This window comes from Eucalyptus grandis, chromosome 2 (assembly GCF_016545825.1).
Source record: "Eucalyptus grandis isolate ANBG69807.140 chromosome 2, ASM1654582v1, whole genome shotgun sequence".
NCBI lineage: Eukaryota > Viridiplantae > Streptophyta > Magnoliopsida > Myrtales > Myrtaceae > Eucalyptus > Eucalyptus grandis.
In genome coordinates, this window is record NC_052613.1 from 20,626,345 (window position 1) to 20,644,589 (window position 18,245).

The following is an 18,245-nucleotide window of genomic DNA, read 5'->3' on the forward strand; positions in this document are numbered from 1 at the left end:
ATCCTTCAACTTTGCACGACCATCTTTTAAAGTTCCATTCTGAGCGGATCTTGTTATTATTGCCTTTTTAGGTGCTTCGCACTTACTTAATATGGGGAAAAATGACAATAATGATCTTTTAACTTTGATCTATTATGCAATATAGTCCTTAAATTTTTAATTTATTTAACATGATCCATGTACTATAGCCTAATAGGCAATATGATCTATAAACTTTTAATTCATTCAATAGAGTCTCTAAACTTTCGATAAATATTCAATATAATCCCCAAACTATATGAAAATGTTTAATGTTATCTCCAAGCTTGAATAAATGGAAGGAGAATATTGAAATTTTTTATTTATTTGAATAACAAAGTTGAACATATACCAAAAGTTCATGGACCACATTGAATAAATAAAAAAGTTTAGGGATCACATTACATAATGGGCTAAAGTTTATATTGAACAAATTAAAAGTTTATGCATCATATTACACATTAAGTCAAAACTCATAAATCATTTATACTAGGGGAAATCGGTTCCAGGTTCTGTTCTGTTCACTTAGTAATCGAGAATCGGACCGGACGGATAAGTTCTCATTCTTTGGGACCAGGGACCAAGATTAGGAGTCAAACAGGACTGGTCCGTCCAATCCCGTTCCCCTCGGAATAGGGAACCAGACCGAAAATCACCAGAACTAGGACTTAGACAATTAGCTTGTCTGGTCCGGTCTACGTGATTTGATATGCTTATTTCCAATTTATACCATTATCCCTTAATATGGTAATGAACCATCATGCTTTATATGCACTATGCTCAAATTTGGTTAACATTTGCGGTACCGAGTATACTGGCATATGTTCATCATGACCGCAATGGTAGTAATTATTGCTACTCAGGCATCGATCTCGGATTTCTTTTCCATACTTAACCCTAGATACTGGACCAGTCGCTGTCGTGGCTAGTCTCCGTCGTGTGTCCCTTTTTTCACATGACTCTTCCTCGTGGGAGTTATCTCTCGTGACCTCACGCCTCGTGCGATTCGCACGGCTCGCTCATCTTGTGCAAGGCTTGCCCAGCTTGCAAAGCACTCTTGCGCGGCTCACTCAGCCCCACGCTCGCACGGCTCCCTAGTCATGGCTCGCTGCTTGCTGATTTTGGTCACTAGGATGTTGGGTCACCTCCAACGTTGATGTTAGGGTTACTGATTTTCGGTAGTTGAGATGCTGGGTCATCGATTTTTGGGTTGTTGGTTTTTGTCCTGCTGATTCTTGTTCACTTCGCTCCCTGGCGCATGACTCTTGTGGATGCTGGTCGCTGATTTTTCGGTCGCTGAGTTTAGTTATCTCTAGCGTTGATTTTTGGTATTTGGTTGCGGACTTCTAGTCGGAGGTTTGCTGATTGCTGGTATTTGGGCTGCTATTTCTTGGCGATATATTAACAATTTTGTTGAGTTATTGATTTGTTTGGGCTGAGTTATCTAAATAAAGCTATTGCGAGAATTTTCTTGTTGTTCTTGGAGAATGGGTGATACTTCGAGGGGTAAAAGAGAGAATGATCCTGATAAAAATCATTCTGTGATGACGGAGGTTATTTCCTCATCTAATAGAATTACTAATAAGAAGCTTGGAGGCAATTCTAACTTCCATCGATAGAAGAAAATTGTGAAGCTTACTTTGACAAGTAGGAATCATCATAGACACTTAACTAAATCTAAACCCAGAGACGATGAAACTTGGGACTTTATTGATGCATGTATTCTTGGTCAGATATTAATTCTATAGACAGTAACGTAGTTGCTTTAGTAACACATATTGACACAGCTTAGAGAACCGTGTGAGTATTTGAATGTGTTGTATTCTGGTTAAAATAACCTATCACGGATTTATGAGTTATCGAAGGAGTTTAATCGATCTGAAAGGAATGGACACTCTATCACACAATACTTTGCTAATTTTAAGAGAATGTATGAGGAGTTGAATGATATTCTCCCTATTTCAGCTAATGTTCAACAAATGCAACTTCAAAGAGAACAATCGGTTGCGATGGGATTTCTAAGAGGTCTAGGCCCTGAATATGACACTGTTAGGTCTCATATTCTAAGAGGAGAGACCGTTGCATCACTCATTGATACATTTACATGGGTTCTTCGAGTATCTCGTGAGTCTTCTCAAGGTACATCTATGATAGATAGTTTAGCTCCTATGTCCCAATCTAAAATTGGCAGTGGTATTAGGAGTGACGGAGGAAGTCATGGAGGAAGTCATGGAGGATATGGTGGATGTGGTGGCCAAGGGGGAGGTCGAAGCACAGGAACAGGAAGAGGCCAAGGTCAGCAGAATAATACTGGACAATCTTATATGTTTGCCAATACCTCAGGAGCCACACGGACATGTCATTATTGTGGCAAACCTGGTCATATTCATAAATTTTGCTATAAATTACATGGAAGACTAGGGCAGCAGCAACAATTTGGGAATACTGCATCCAGTGCTAATCCTTCTCCACAATCTTCTGAAGGCAAGGTAGTTGTTATGTTTGAGGAGGAATTTGCCCGATATAACTAGTTTAAAATTTCACAGCCTGCTTCTTCCACTGCTACTTTGGTTTAGATAGGTAATGCTACTACATGTCTTTCAGTCACTTCTCGTCCTTGGGTCATTGATTCAAGGGCTTTTGATCACATGTCAGGCCTTTCAGGTATATTTTTCTCTCTTACTCCATCTTCATCCATAGTTACCTTAGCTGATGGATCATCTACACATGTTAAGGGGGTTGGCACCGTTCACCTAACTCCTTCATTGTCATTGTCCTCAATCCTTTATCTTCCACAATTTCCATTAACCTCATGTCAATCAATAAATTAATCAAAAACTTTCAGTGTTCAATGACATTCTACCTCGATTCTTGTATTTTTCAGGATCTAGCTACGAAGAGGACGCTTGGTAGATGACGTGAGGTGGGGGGGGGGTTGTATGTGTTGAAAGACGCTCCATCATTTGCTTGCCCTAGTGTTACATCACTACATTAGATTCATTATTGTCTTGGTCATCCTTCTTTACATAGTCTTCAAAAGTTAGATTCTAGTTTTCGTTCTCTTTCTAGTCTAGAATGTGAGTCATGCCAACTTGGCAAATTACATCGTATTAGCTATCTGCCTCAAGTCATTAAACGAGCAGCGTCCTTTTTTGTTATTTCATTCCGATATTTGGGGTCCTTGTCATGTGGTTTCCAATTTGGGTTTTCAATATTTTGTTACTTTTGTTGATGACTACTCAAGAGTTACTTCGTTATATTTAATGAAAAGTCATTTAGAATTATTTTCTATATTTCGTGATATATATCCGAAATTCATACTCAATTTGGTGTGCATGTGATAGTTTTGCGTTATGATAATGCTAAGGAGTACTTTTCTACACCATTCTATGATTTTATGACTCAGCATGATATGATCCATGAATCTTCTTGTCTTAATACACCTCAACAAAATGGTGTTGTTGAAAGAAAGAATCAACATTTGTTAGAAGTTACTAGATCCATGTTATTTGAGATGAAGGTCCCTAAAATCTTTTGGTCTGATGTTGTTCTAACTACATGATATCTTATTAATCACATTCCTCTTCTATATTGCGAGGTGGCATTCCATTTTTTACTTTATTTCCAAATGAGCCACTATTTGTCTTATCACCTCGAATTTTTAGTTGTGTTTGTTTTGTTCATGATTATCGACCTGGAATATCAAAACTTGATCCAAAGGCCATCAAGTGTGTGTTTATGGGTTATTCTCGTATTCAAAAGGGGTATTGTTGTTATTTTCCATCATTGAGAAAATACTTTATAACTATTGATGTCACATTCTTTGAATCTACTCCTTATCATGATGTTCCAATTACAGTGTCTGAATTGGATGAAGACTTATATGTGACCACCATTCAATCTACTACTTCAACAGTTTCACAAGCATCTCCACGTAAAACCGCCTCCTCTCCAGGTTTATACTTAACGTCTTTGAGTAGCTATTGATCCCCCCTTTCTCCGGTCACTACTACGTCATCTTCTGTGCCGGGCCGCCATTAGACTCTTCTCCTATATTTGATCTTGATATTCCTATTGCTCATCGAAAAGGTACACGTGCCTGTACTCAACATTCTATTGCAAATTTTATCTCTTACTCTTTCGTGTCTCATTCTTTTCGGTCATTTTTATCTACTGTTGAACAACATCCTATCCCTAAGTCTATAGCTAAAGCATTACAAAGTTTTGAATGGAGGACGGCAATGGAAGAATAATTAAAGGCTCTTGAAATGAATCAAACATGGGATTTTGTACCTCTTCCTTTAGGCAAAACTGTTATTGGTTGTCGATGGGTGTATGACATGAATGGTCAATCCCGATAGTTCTCTTGCTCATTTAAAAATGAGACTTGTTGCCAAAGGGTATGCCAAGTATATGGAGTTGATTATTTGGACACTTTTTCTTCTATTGCCAAACTTACTTCTATTTGAATTTTGATTTCTCTTACTGCCACAAATAACTGGCCCTTATTTCAGCTTGATGTTAAGAATGTTTTCTTGCATGGTACTCTTAATGAGGAAGTTTATATGGAGCAACCTCCGAGATTTGTTGCTCAAGGGGAGGCTAGGGGATTGGTTTGCAAATTAAAAAAAAAAAAAATCTTTGTATGGTTTGAAGCAATTTCCACGAGCATGGTTTGGAAGATTTTCTAAGGCCGTACTTTCTTTCGGAATGTTGAGATGTGAAAATGATCACTCTTTCTTTTATAGACATTCAAGAGGAGACAAAATGTTCTTGATTGTATATGTTTATGATATTATCATCACAGAAGATGACTTGGTTGGTATAGCTAAGCTAAAGATCTATCTTCAGCACTAGTTTTAGACTAAAGATTTAGGAAAATTGAAGTATTTCCTGGGAATTGAAGTTGCACAGTCAAATAAAGGTATTGTTTTGTCACAATGAAAATATGTCTTGGATTTGCTTACTGAGACAGATATGATGGGATCAAAGCCTCTTGATTCACCTATGGAACAATGAGCGAAACTGACTGCTGAGGATGGGGAGATCTTTGATAATCCCGAGAGATATAGAAGACTAGTGGGTAAGCTGAATTATCTTACAAGAATCGTCCAGATATTACTTTTCCAGTCAGTGTAGTAAGCCAATTTATGTCTTCTTCCCGAATGTCTCATTGGGATGCAGTTATTTGTATATTACGGTACTTGAAGAAGACTCAATGGAAAGTAATTATTTATTAGAACCACGGTCATACCAAAGTTGAAGGATTTTCTGATACTGATTGGGCAGGGTCTCCAAATGATAAGAGGTCAACCACATGTTGTACCCTAGTTGGAGGGAATATGGTATCATGGAAAAGTAAGAAACAGAGTGTTGATGCTCGCTCCAGTGCCGAGTCATAATATAGAACCATGGCACAAGCAACGTGTGAATTACTATGGATTCAATAGTTACTTACTAAGTTAGGTTTCAAAGCTTTAATACCTATGACCCTATGGTGTGATAATAAAGCATTGGTGCATATAGCTTCAAATCCCGTGTTTCATAAACGAACAAAAACACATTGAGGTTGATTGTTATTTTATTCGAGAGAAGTTATAGAGTGGATTGATTCTTCCAAGTTATGTTCGAACTAGTGAGCAACTTGCAGATATTTTTACTAAACCTTTGGATAATGGGAGGAAAGATTATATTTGTAACAAGTTGGGCATGATTAATATCTGTGCTCCAACTTGAGGGGGAGTGTTAGAGTATAAGGGTAAGATAGAACTTTACTAAATAAAAAGTTGTACTTTTCTCTCACATTCTTCTTTCAGTCTTTTAAAACTATTAAGATGAAAGAACCTACCACACCTAAGAGAGATATGTAACTAATCAACTAATAGCCACAATAGCAAATATAAGCATAAAGAGAGGATTTAGAGAGAGCAACAACACCAACCAAGATCCACGTGGAAAATCATTTACATGTGAAAGAAAAAATAAAAACTCAACTCACAATTGCATCCATTAATCAACTTCAATCAAGAAAGCATAGTTCAAGCATGGGAAAAGTATCAAATAAGTCCTAAATATATTGTATTGGTACCAATTCAGTTCTAAACTTTTCAATTGAACCAATTTAGTTTTAAACATTTTCATATTTATACCAATTCAATCCCTTCAGCTAATTTTGTCTTGCTGACACTAACTTGGATGCTGGCCGGTGGCCGAACGATGACATGACAATTATTTTAATAATCTTTATTTTTTTGAATTTTCTTATTAATTTCTTTCTTTTCTTTTTTTTCCTTTTTCTTTTCTTTTCTCCCTTCTTCCTCCTTGGACTTTCAGTGGCTAGTGAGCCTCCAACAAGGGTCACGGCCCTCGCTCGGCCTCACTTGCAACCCCGGGTGAGACTGGGCAAGGGCTACGAGCCTCACCAAAGGCTCGTCGGCCACTGAAAGTCCAAGGAGGAAAAATGGAGAAACAAAAGGAAAAAGAAAAGAACAAATTAATATAAAAAATTAAAAGATTAAAAAATTGCTATGTCAACATCTGGCCACTAGCCAGCATCCACACCAGTGCACGGCATAGGCCGATGTCCACGTCAGCGCTAGCCAGATAAATTGGCTGAATAGACTGAATTGATACCAATGTAAAAATGTTTAGGACTAAATGTATCCAATTGAAAATTTTATGATTGAATTGGTACAATGCAATAAGTTTAGAACTTTTTAGGTACTTTTTCCGTTCAAGCACACTAATAACATGCTAAGACACAAGCTCTCTCCCCCCCTCCTTTCTACGAATTCCGACACCTCCAACTCCAAATTAATTACAAAACATGTGACAACCAATCTCTCCAAAGTAAACATATAAAAAAAAAAAAAAATCTTGAATTAGTTTCCTACAACATATTTACCCCAAACTAATTTTCGCGGACAAAAATTTCAAACTAGTATTCCTGACCCAAATCTATCTTATGTTAAAATGCATACGTGTCAACACATCTAGATTTTCCACATTTGATTTGTCATTTTTCATGTCAGATCCATCTTGGTAGTTGTTTGCGATGAGTATATGCATATATATTTTGACATGGTATTGGGTTAAGAATTAGGGATATCACTTTGAGTTTTTTTGCGAGATGAAAATTAGTTAAGGATAAATGTGTCATGAGTGCAAATTTGAGTATTTTTGTGAGATGAAAATTAGCTTAAAATAAATGTGTCATAAGAATATAAATTTGATTAATTTGAGATAAATGTGTCATGAGAATATTAGCTTATGATTGTTAATTGCATTAACCCATTTTAACTAATTTGAGATAAATGTGTCATGAGAATATTAGTTCGCGATTTGTAATTGCATTAATTCTCTTTTTACCAACATCCATCGTATGATGAGTCAAATATTTGGGAAGAAGGCCATTTTGCCTACTAAGTAATTATTACATAAAGCAGCATGGTGAATGACACAACATTCCGTGAATGAGTTGACCAGAACATCTTGCCCATATCATGATACAAATATTTCACATACATGTAATCTTTTATTGTCAATTTGACAAAATTATGAGAAATCTCCGACGAAGTTTGGAAACGTATAAAATCATTTCAAATTATTCTAATTTTAAAACATTATTCAAAGTAATGAATGATTAAATTATTTAATATGAAATAACTACAATTATAAACAACTTTACGTTTTCAAAATGAGTCTTATGAGTAAGCACACAATTTGGTATCGATCTTTATCCAAGCACACGGGCTGGGCAATTCCCAAACGGCATCAGGATAGGACCCCTCTAGTAGATGTGCCATTTGTGGATGGACTAGGCCTATACCTAATTCAACAATGGTGGGGAGCAATCTTTGGGATAAGTGGGCTCCAACAAGATGATACTCCTAGAAGTCTTCTAGGATGGCATAGGAGATAGGAATAAATTGAACCATACATTCAATAGGGGAGTGCCACCGGTGATGCAAGTGAACAATAACAAGAATATCGGCAGTTTCAATGCAGGAGTTTGTGAGTTGACACACTCTTAAGTTTCATATCAGTTGGCAATGCATTGTGATATTATTCAGAGCGAACATCCGCCTCCAATCAGAGTATTTCGTTTTAGAATTTATCCCACGTGGATTGGACCTTGTCATCATAATAATATCTTGAATAGTGACAATTTAAATTAGAATCAATAGCTAAACACAAAAAAGAAGCTTGTGTCATTTGATAAGGAAAAAACATAGCAAAATGGTCATTTTGCTACATCTACCTTAATTTTTTCTATTACATTTATTAAGAGATGTTGGGATATGCACAATATGGTTGCGGCTCATTCATACACACACAAATATAAAAAGAAGTACGCAAGTTTGAGGTCATGCACGATTTATTAGGACTAATTGATTCCCAATCTGGTCCAATTCCGAGGTGGAATCGGGAACTAGACCGAGAGGACCGGTTCTCAGATTTTGGGATCAAGAACTAGACTAACTAGTCTTGGAATCGGGACAGACCGACCAACCGGTCGGTTCAGTGCAACTGGTAATTTCTCTAGAGGCAAAAAACAGAAACATTACGCCTACTTGCAATGGCGGAGAGATTCGTGGCTCTCCTGTTTGTTCATGACAGACTTTCCCTTATACTTGTGCGTGAGCTCATCATTACACCATCCGACAAGCAGGTAAGTATTAGGAAACCTACAAAACATACAAATCGAGGGAAGAACTTATGAACTGGGAAGACATTTGTAAAGGACCCATAAGCATAAGAGCACAAGACCGCAAGACGGGTCCCGGTGGTCTCAGCTATCAAACTTCTTCCATGTCAAGAACACCTAGTTACACTCCACACTCAGACCATGAACTGTGATCTGACAACCCATTTTAAAATACCCTACGAGACTCGGAAAACAAGCCAAGAAGCGGATCATGTGCAGAGGTGATGAATAAACTCATGGGACAGCACGGCAAATGGGTACGAGCCAATGGGAATGTACGTCAGGAAACGCACGAGTACGTCTACACGCGGAACGGAGACACGCAGAGAGAAGGAGGGGGGAAGTACGGCTTCTTGGCCTGCTCAAGGGAATGGGCGTGGCTGTAGTGGAAGAGATCGTAGATGCCGTCGGTGTAGACTCGGATGATTTGCGAGCTCTGAGGACTCTCGTTGCCCTCCACACCCACCCCCGCCCTAGCCCTAGCCCTAGCCCTAGCCCTTCCCCTGCCTTTTTCTTGCTCCGTCCCTACTTGGCCCAGCCTCAGGAGGACTCTGACCACAATGACTCCAATTCCATCTTCAAGAATCAAGCTTAAAGCTTCGGTTTTTTCAGTGGGTTTTTCTTTTAGCTTGTGTTCATTGGAAGGGAGGGCAAAGCTAAAAGGAGAGGTGGGGATAGCAAAATTTAAAAATGGCAGGAGGGTTTTTCTTAGCTTTTTTTCTTTTCTTTTCTTTTCTTTTTTAATATCAACCAGTCTAGTCTCTGATCGGTCTGATTCCCACCTTGAAACTGGGAACTAGACTGCCCTCTCCGAAAACACCCCAGAATTGGCCAACCCAAGCTGGTCCATGCGGTTTCCGGTTTGGATAGTTCCCGATGCACACCCCTACAATTTATCTATCGACGTAAACAACTGAAAAATGAGCAATGTGAAATAAAATATATGTCCAACATTGGAGAGAGAGGCTCCCTCCTCAAGTTCATATAATGATGATTATATGAGGTTAGGCGCTATCTAGCCAGGACCAACCTTGTTATGAGAGAAAAGAGTTGTTAAACTGTCAATGTCGAAAAATCAAATCATTATTCTTGAAGCTTTCCCTATAATATTTATTATCCAGTGCACCATTACCATGACATAAGCAACGACAATGCATGCCTTACCTTATTATTATTTTTTTTTTACCTTGTTTTTTTTTTATAAGACAAGGTGTATAAAAATATCCACTAGGATCATTATAAATCACAAATAAACACAAAACACCCCATTGACATCCATCGTTACCTATTTTATTCCTGTCAATTTTTTTTGTTAAAAATGAACATGTCTAATCTCTATGTAGGTCTCAAACATTATGCAAACGTGTTCTTTTCAGAAAGATGAATCAGTCATCCATGCTCCTGGGCATGTTGGCATATAATTGGAGACAAGTTGCTGGTTTTGGCATCCACATTCCTGGGCATGTGTTTATGGATAATTGGGAAGAGAGCTAGCCAGTGTTTGTATTGGTTGTCCATATATCTTTCTTGCTTAATTGGGACAACTGTTTCTTCCAACTTATAGAAAGTTTTTCATGGTACGCATGCGACTTGTGGTTGGTCGATGCTTTTCTGGGATTCCACCTTTTGTTCCCCACTCTCTTCTGCAACACATTAAACAGTTTCTTGATGCGTCTTCCCATGTGCAGGAAGTAGATCAACGCCTACTGTCTCTAAAACCAAAAACCCTAAACAGTGCTCTTTTTCAGGAAACCTCAACCCTAATTCGCTGCAGCTTGGCTTTTTATCACCACACCAAGAATCATGTCTCGGTTTTCTCACAGTTTCCTCTTTTTTTATAATGGCAATCATGAATAACTAGGCAGTCAGCGTACGGTGATTGAATACTTCAAAGTTGTTGGTTCAAATCCTAACTCAAACAGATCTAGTTAACAGTCTCTCTCTAGTCAATACCTAGTAATTAGAACAAAGAACTAGCTTGTTGATAAGTTCAAAATAACCCCACCTATATGTACTGAGTATGCTCAAATTTAAAAATGTCATGACCCAAGTTTCAGAACAAGTCTGGCCTAAAGGAGATGTGAAAAACTTAAAAGACCCGATTCCCCAATTAAGATATATGTTACTGAAGTTGCAGGACTTAATAAGTTGCTGAAGTAGAATACCATTCATTGGTAGTTCAATTGAGATACACAAATGGAGCATTAGTTGTTTCTTTTGTTCTTGAATCCATTGGGAAGGAAATGTGTGAGCTTTTAAGGTGAGCATCATTACTTGAGGATATCCAACTGATGGAATACACAAATTTCTCTCGACTTTCTATCTCTCCTCTCTTTTCTTCCCTACTCTTCTCACCTTAATCTGATTTCCTTCTCTCCTCACCTTGTTTTGATTAACATCTCGATTCTCATCCCATTATCAATTATTATCAATTAGGATCATTTCACAATACCAGGTGGAAAGTAAGAAAGGGGAATCTGGGTCATAGTAGTTGAAGATAATTGATCACAGAAAATCTGGAATATTGCATCTATTATTTATCTCTACTAAGGACAAACTTTTCCAAATTTCTATGATACTTTCATATGTTTATCAGATAAAAGTTCAGATAAAAGTGAAACATGAAAGCTGATTCGCTAACCTTGTCTTTCCTCTTCCAGTGAACTGTGAACCAGTAAATCCTCTCATCTCCCTGTGCTTTCCTCAAATTGAAATTAGGAAATCAAGAGTTCCATTTAGAATTCTGATTTCAGACCGCAAGTGCTCAGATTCTTGACTTGATTACGAAAAATTCCAGTGAATTAGGTGAACATTGCCCTAAATAACTCTTGGCTGAATGCTATGCAGATAAATCTGGAAAACGAAAACAATACTAAAGCGTCTGAAAATAAAAAGCCCAAATATGAAAATTACCTCCATGAATGTCATCATGATTAAAGCTAGAAACTTGATAAATATGGCTTGCCCTAATACCTTCCCTCATATTCTCAACATGGCCTTGAGATTCATCTATCACTCCTTTCATCATATTAGAAGTTTGCCAAGGTGAAGGTCGAAGCCTGATTGTTCCTAAATTGTTAAGAGTATTTCTACATGACAAAGATTGCTCAACACCGTTTGATTTGCTACTTTTCAGTGTTGTTCATCGCCTTGTCTTGATTAGCCTTTTCTCCTTCTAATTCCCTATATCTATGCAAATACCTTCTTAGCATACCAGCATAATCGTCGAAACCCAGTGTCTCCATAGCGCAGCAAATATCATCGCCATTCACGGTCTTCCTCCTCTCCCTCCGGCACTTCTCAGACGCTTCACTGGTCACGAAGCCGATGAACTCTGAGACACAGTCTTGCATCGTTTCTTTCGCTTCCTTTGAGATTTTTGCGTTGGGAGGGACGATTTGCTTCATGATCCGCCCCACGTTGGCTATTGGGAGTAGCCTGTCTTGCTCCTTGATGCTTCCATCGTTGGCACCAATGTTATCCACCATTTCTAGCGGTTCACACACGAAAGTACAAGATCCTCGTGGAATTTAGACTCTGTCTTCAGATGTCAAAGGGCTATCTTCTAAGGTATATAAATGCACGAAGTTAGGCATCCGACTTGATATACGCATTTAACTTATGATTTTATTCTAGTCCATTTTGGCATGTGATGACGACAGACAGATCGACACAAATGGTGGGTCTTTTGTCACAAGCTCAATCTACTGGCCAGATAAACATGGTAGACACCATGGAGTCGAAAATTCTAATTATAAAGTTGATAGTGATTTCACGGCATATTGGTTGTCTTTGCTCCGTAAGTCCTAGTGAAAAAAAAGAAAATAGCAATGTACTTTCTTCAGTGTATTTAACACCTCTTAGTCCTCTAGTTATAAGTGGAGGATGAGACAGAATCTGGAGTCAATTTCTTAAGTTTTAGGCTTCAAATATTCTTGTCGATTTGGTGAGTTTTGAGGTAGACAACAAACCCCAGCATTAGTCCTTTTTTCTCTACAAATGAGCTTACTCCGAGTAAGTAATTTGATTAGTGATAAAAGCTTAAGTTGGTGATTATTTGCAATCCACCCAAATGTTTTTTTTCTGTGCATTCAACCAGTGATATTCTATTATAGCATCTGATTAACCAATAAGTCAATAATTGCATGACATTTACTCTAGCTTCCTTCATTGCATATGGCATCAAAACCATAAGAACACTTTAAATTGCATGAAATTTTGAGGGTTTTGGGGTTTGAATCCTTGAGATCGTGTAGTTAATGACAATTAGATCAGCATCAAGTGCAACTTAAGTGTCTCCTTTATATTGAGAAGATATGGCAAGTTGAAGGGGGTCCTTTAGTTATATATATATTCTTCACTCGGCAAGTATGCTCATCAAGTTTATTCAATCAGTATTTCTAATTAATTAAAAAGAAGCAAAAATGTGATTAGCTGCTAGCCCGCCTGTCTCTCATGTTGATACAGCATTTCGCATTTTTATTTTGTGATATTTAATATGCTTGTTCCTAAGTCAGTTAGGTAACCCAATAAATTGGGTGACCGCTTAATAGTTTGTGTTCCTTTTTGAGTTGAACTTGTGTGATTTCTAGATAGAAAAATCTATGGTGTGAAATTGAAGGTCACACAAATATTTGTTGTTGTCATCTCTCACTACCAGTTACTTCTTAGTTCTCATGATTCGGGATGCTCTTTATCTGTCCTAAATGATATTTCACAGTGACATTGCGTTCCCATTTATAGCAAAGCCTTACTGCTCCTGTTAAGCATGAAGAGATTAAGCAGGTTTTGTGGTCCACGAATGGGGATAAGCACTAGGATCAGATGGCTTTTTGGTCTCATCTTATGCTTTTGCTTGGATTGTTATTAGTAAAAAGGGCTGTGATGCAATGTTTCTTCCTTTCCTCTTCGAAGCTATTGAAGAAAATAAATGCAACAGCTATTTCTCTTGTTAAATCAGCAACCGCTTCTACAATTTGCTGGTTTTAGGCCTATATCTTGATGCACCGTTTTGCATAAATGAGTTACTAAGATCCTAGCTTGCAGATTGAGTAAGATTTCCCCATTTCAGTAGCATGAATCATAGGGATGGTACATCCCCAAGGTGCTTGATTGAGACTGATTAAAGCTTTTGACTTATTGAATTGGGATTTCCTTCTAAAGATTCTGCAAGCAATTGGTGTGCCTGTTTCTATCCTGACTTGGACCAAGCTGTGCATTATTTCTCCCTCTTTCTCCATTAATGTCAATGGTTCTCAAGGTTTTTCTGCGGGTAAAAGAGGGTGTCCTTCCCCTTATCTATTGTGCTCGCTATGGAGGTTCTTTCAAGAATGCTTAATGTGGCTGCAATAAGGTAGACCATCAAGTACCACCCATCCTGTTCCAAAATTCTTTCAACAAATACGAGAGTTTTGTTGGTAGTATCAAAGAATACCTAATCCTAATGGCTTTTCGCTTGCACGCAGATAGAAGATTATCATTTATACAAGCTATAACTAAAATTATCTGAAACAAATTTCAGTTTCTTTTTGTTGTTAGGAAAAGTGATCTCAAAGTAAGATGTTGGGAAAATGAACTCTGTAGATTAAGCACAAGCCACCACTTCATTCCATCTCTATGCATCTCCCAAAAATATACACCAGCTAACAGAAACTACAGAGCATCCACAAGGTACTTTTCTTTGTCCCTCATGAGATCTTAACCCAACTTTTCCCATATTCTGTTGTTAATTTCTGCACTCTATCTGGAGCTTATTATATTCATTGCTATCTACAGAGGAATGAGGTAAACTACCTTGTGTCATTTCACATGAGCTGCACAACAGCAGCGACCTGTAAGGCACCATTTTGAAGGAGATCAGGGAGCTCATCAAATAAGAGTGCTGTTCGCCAACCCCATCCTTTTGGAGCCTTTGGCAAAAGAGTGCCCCTGTTTAAAACTTATGAAGACCACGACTTATCTTTTTGATGGACAGATCAGCTGAATTACAAGGATATAGTGACACAGAAGTTAACAAGCTATACAGTGACCGCGTAATATATTCAAATGATATTTGACCTTTTAAGTAGCTATTTTTGAATTAGAACCCTACCTGATACCAATCAGTGACCTTTTCATGAGTGTCTACATACACATGAACTTGCCAGAGAGAAGTTGTAAAGGCAAAATGAGTTTGAATTGAGAATTAAATATAACAGTCAGTTGTAACTTCCCATTAATTTCCCTTCATTTCAAATGAACTTTAGAGAGTAACATGCATATGAAACCCACACCAAGCTAATATAAAGAATCTTTTATCCACATCAAAACACAAGTAAATACTCTCATGCTCAAACTAAGCAATGAAAAAACTGACCTTTCCAAGGAATCAGGGCATTCAGCCTTCCGTCGATGAATCCTGTTGCAATTGGGAACCAGTAGATTCAGCATATTGTCTTGGGGTTCATGCCTGATTCTAAAAAAAATTTATCTTAAAAGTATGGCTTGACCAAGAAAATACATACCGAGTTTTCTGCACTTTTGAGGGTCTTCATCATTAAAAGCTTGGACACTCACCTATATATTCGAGAGTTGCATAGATACCATTTTGCATCAGAACTTTTGAAGAACATAGTAAGCCATCTAAATTGGGTAAACTTAGAAACACATGACTATGATCTACCTTTCATAATGAACCTGCATAAGATAATTCTGCCGAGTGCTTGACTTAGCCATCACTGAGCCTATGAACTAACACAAATTCGACCCTGCACAACAAAATCAGACCCAGCACATGGATGGGATAGGATTTCAATTTACTGTTCTTTTCAAGAATGGAAACTCAAAGATAGTTCCAGAAAATTATAAAGCAATCAGGACTGACAGTGGACAAAACCAAGCAATAGTCTGCAAAAACCAACTTCCACCAGAAACTAAGCATGAGTTGCATGAAGTCCTCTACATATTATATCCCGAGCTTGCCCCAGATGAACTGTGGTCTCACGGGACAAAAGGATGAAACATCAGACTAAAGGAAAACTCAATCTTATTTATGTAAATTATATATAGAGAATTCGAAAATGAATTTAAGTAATAGTTTCATCTAAGTAGCTAGCCAGAGAAATTCTGAAACCATAAAAGTAAAGCCTTCAGCATTCTCCCGGTCCGTCTTTTAAACAGTTTGTACAATAAGAAAGCAGCAGCTTACCCAAAACAGAAAGGAGGAAAATAACCAAGAGGGGTCTTCATATCCAAAGAGATGGAGGAACCACTAGTACTATCCCATTGAATTCCAACATCATCACCGGTATGATCAAGCATCTGCACAGGGACGGCATTTCCACTTGGTCAGAAGTTTCAGACAATTTACTCTGGAGATCTGTCTCATAACCTCTTGCGGTTAGATCCCTGTGGTTATTAGCTGCATTACTTCCTCCCTGGCTTAGCCCAAACAGAGCTGTCAACCCATCTCCATCTCCCAACAAATCGCCACCCTGGTCACCTCTGGCTTCTGAAGCGTCATTAGCAAGAGTTTGTGGGCAATTTATGTTGCTGACACCAAAAGGCACACATGAAAAGACATACGTATTGGTGGCTAAGCATCTACTGGCGCAAAAGTAATTCCATGTCCAATACCACCCAACCCATCTTCGGGTCCACTGACATGCACACGTACTCGCCTAAATAAACCATTACCATCACCTTGAGCAGGTTCAGTGACAAATACACTTCCTATGTTGTTTGGATTGTTCTGATCTTGCTCTTGGATGCAGTAACCAGTCGCAGATACCCCATGAGAATATCCAAATGGCTGTCCACAGGCACACAAAATATTCAAAAGACAGCAGTTCTTGCAAGAATCAGCACCGATTCCTTGTACCCATCGGCTTAGAAGCATCTAGATAATAGCCATTTAATCAATCATCTCAAATAACCAAGGAAGCAACCAATAAAAGGCAACACTTCCTAATATTTCATCACAAAAGTTGCTCCCACAAAGCTCTATTCTAGTATTCAGCATCGCACCCACACTTTGACGATCCCGAAGATCTTTCCAAATCAATAATCGAACGATTGAAATTCAATGAAGCATGCATTCTAAGTAGCTAATAAACATGGCATAGTGAAATTACTGAAACTTGACTTGAAGCCTAAAATGTTCATCATCAACTTTTAGTTGCAAAGTGCAGCAACATGCAAGAAGGAAAGAGAGATCTGATCAAAGAACCTGCATGCAACCATAGGCCACTATCGTTCACAGCTTTGCACGGAAAACCCAGTTCTTTCTAGCTGCTTTTTCACGTTGACGAGAGCTTCAAAAGACATGTTGCAATATAAAAGAGATCGACGAACGGTATCATAATCCTCCCCGCCAATTCCACAGTTCTCTGCAGCACAATTTTAAACCTGCTAGTCTTCCCACGACACAACCCTGCCTCCCCATGAAAGAGTAAGGCATGCCAGATTTTCCCCAATCATTTGGCATGGAGGCGCAGCAGAGCCGACGATCTTACCCTTTTTTAACTTCTTACCTTTTTTTTTCCTTCTCTTAAGGTTTTTTTTTTTTTTTTTAATCTTTCTTCTTCTTTTTTACCTTTTATGTTTTTGAGTTTTTCTGATGTAACACTTGCTAGACGCCACGTCAGCACATATATCTTAAATGAAATTAAAAGGGAGATTTTATTGTATTAAATTGATAAGCTTTAAGACTTAATTGTATTTTTTTTAAATTAGTAGTTAATTATATTTTCGCGATAAAATTTTAGGACTTAATTGTACTTTTTAAAATGATTTAGTATTCAACTACATTTTATGATAAATTTTAAAATCCTTAATGCATTTATCTCAATCTTTTAAGGTGCACGCTGATGTGGCATGCATTGAGCACCTCATTAGAAAACAAACAGAAAATTTGAAAAGATAAAATGAAAATTGAATTATCGCGTGCTGTTGTTCATCATCATTCGTCTTCTACTTTTCAAACTAAAAAAAATGATGATGACTCAAAGATCCACAGAAATGAGCAAACAAAATAGAAAGACGAAAGTAAACTTGCTGATCCCATCATCTGTATCTTGGGCCGTGTGAGCTCGAGAGGCCAACAGCCATGGCTGCCGTTCGAGCTCGAGAAGATGCCACCACGGCTTGTAGAGCCCGAAGGTCGAGGTCATGGAAGAGCTCAAGTGAAGAAAAAAAGGTTTGACTAAGGAAGAATATGTCACATTAGCGCTTCTCTTTCAAAAAAATAATAAAATTTGCCACATTGACGTCATTAAGTTTTCAACCTATTACACAAGTGCTAATTTAGCCAATTTTGCCAATTTAGAGCCTAAACCTTTGTACGAAATTTCAACGTAATCCTTCCGATTAATTTTTTACGAAAGTTAATAATAGATGTAGTCCTTCTATAAAAAAAATTGACCAAAATGACAATATTTGTATTTCTGGCAAAAGTTTGGAATTAAATTGGCAAAATTTGAAATATTATGATAGAATTAATATCGATATAATAAATTTAGAACTCATCGGACAATTTCCTCTC

At 37.8% G+C, this 18,245-nt stretch overlaps 1 protein-coding gene across 11 annotated transcripts; it reads right to left on the reverse strand.

Moving 5' to 3' along the window:
- Positions 1–11,645: 11,645 nt before the first annotated feature.
- LOC104425955 (nuclear transcription factor Y subunit B-5-like) lies at positions 11,646–17,181 on the reverse strand. Of its 11 annotated transcripts, none has more exons than XR_005548388.1 (7): positions 16,932–17,181; positions 15,912–16,514; positions 15,387–15,471; positions 15,229–15,280; positions 15,081–15,122; positions 14,519–14,704; positions 11,646–12,215 (listed from the first exon to the last, which is right to left on the reverse strand). XR_005548388.1 is itself a non-coding variant. In XM_039306565.1 (2 exons), the coding sequence occupies exons 1-2, from the start codon at positions 14,592–14,594 to the stop codon at positions 11,851–11,853; spliced, it is 441 nt and encodes a 146-aa protein (XP_039162499.1). In that variant the 5' UTR covers positions 14,595–15,074; the 3' UTR covers positions 11,646–11,850. The 11 variants fall into 11 exon arrangements, 1 of the variants encoding a protein (XP_039162499.1); XR_001984214.2 differs by having other exon boundaries at positions 15,912–16,601; XR_005548389.1 differs by having other exon boundaries at positions 15,912–16,024; positions 16,095–17,181.
- Between the last annotated feature and the right edge of the window lie 1,064 nt (positions 17,182–18,245).